General features: G+C 50.8%; 1 protein-coding gene across 1 annotated transcript in view; it reads left to right on the top strand.

The window, feature by feature from the left end:
• CYLD (CYLD lysine 63 deubiquitinase) overlaps positions 1-988 on the top strand; it is a 36,469-nt gene extending 35,481 nt beyond the window's left edge. Inside the window, exon 15 of the mRNA XM_023530669.1 lies at positions 320-988. Coding sequence (XP_023386437.1) covers positions 320-504 — 185 coding nt within the window. The 3' untranslated portion in view covers positions 505-988. The remainder of the gene's footprint in view (positions 1-319) is intronic.
• Positions 989-1,320: the final 332 nt, after the last annotated feature.

The raw sequence follows: 1,320 nt of genomic DNA, 5'->3' as shown, positions 1-1,320 counted from the left end.
CTGGGTCCTGGCGGGGGGTGCGGGGCGGCTGTGCCCGGCGGCGGCGTGGCAGCGTGACCGTCGCGTGCGTCGTTAGGGACAGGGCAGGCGGAAGCCTGCGAAGGAGGCTGCAGCCTTCTGCCAATTTGGTTCCCTGTTGGCCCCAGAATTCTTTCAGAAACCAAGGAATGAGAGAACCGTCGAGAGTTAAGAAGAGGCCGTAACTTCTGGAAACTAGAGTAAAACACGCCGTCCAGATCCCGACAGCCAGCCTCCGTGACCGCGGGCGGGGCGGGCCGCGGGGCCGCGACGCCACTGACCCCAGCTCTCTCGTCCGCAGGCGGTCAGAATGGCTTCAACATTCCTCAGGTGACCCCGTGCCCGGAGGTGGGCGAGTACTTGAAGATGTCCCCGGAGGACCTGCACTCCCTGGACGCCAGGCGGATCCAGGGCTGTGCGCGGAGGCTGCTCTGCGACGCGTACATGTGCATGTACCAGAGCCCCACGATGAGCCTGTACAAGTGACGGTGGCGCGGGCCGGGCGCCCCGCGCGCTGTGGCCCGATGCGGTGTGGCCCGCCCCTCGGGCTGGCGGGCGTGTTCGCTGTCCATTGCCGGCAATGGATGTCTGCGGTGATGACCCTTCAGAAGACAATTCCCTTGTTCAAAATCAAATTGCTTTTGTGTTACTGAAGTATTTAATAAGAAGCATTTTGCACTAGAAAGTATGTTTGTGTTGGTTTTTTAAGAAGTCTAAATGAAGTTATTAATAACTGAAGCTTTAAGTTAAGTGCATTGATCATATGATATTTTTGGAAGCATAAGATTTTAATTGTGACAGTTTAAACCCTCTTTTAGTCCGTTGAGAATATAAATAAATGTGTCTTCTTTATGGACCAAGGATATGAAATCATTTTTCCTTTGTAGCTAACGGTGGCCTTGCGGAAGAAATGTTTTGGTTTTATTAAGCGTCTGCTCTCAATCTGGTTATAAAGTTGTGCTGGATTTGATGTGCTCATTCTTTCCTACGTCACGCTGATTCCTGCATGTCTGCAGTCTGCCGGGTTTCTGTGTTTCTGCCGTAGTGGGCAAAAAGTATTAAGTCCCTTCATGGTGGTGTTTCCTCTTTGTTCTGGGCTTGAGATACATGAGTGATTTTGTCGTAAAACATCCATTTTTGATATAATTTCCCTGGGGGATTAGAGTATACAGCTCTTGAAGCCCTTTGATCATAATAGTAACTGTCAGCTAATCATTTTTTTTTTTTTTTTTTTTTGAGGCTCTTTAACTCAGTGGTCCCCATCCTCCAGGCTGTGGACTGGTACTGGTCTGTGGCCTGTTA

The sequence above is a fragment of the Pteropus vampyrus genome, unplaced genomic scaffold (genome assembly GCF_000151845.1).
Source record: "Pteropus vampyrus isolate Shadow unplaced genomic scaffold, Pvam_2.0 Scaffold51, whole genome shotgun sequence".
NCBI lineage: Eukaryota > Metazoa > Chordata > Mammalia > Chiroptera > Pteropodidae > Pteropus > Pteropus vampyrus.
Note: the sequence above shows the minus strand (reverse complement) of the source record. Positions and strands in the feature narration are given on the sequence as shown.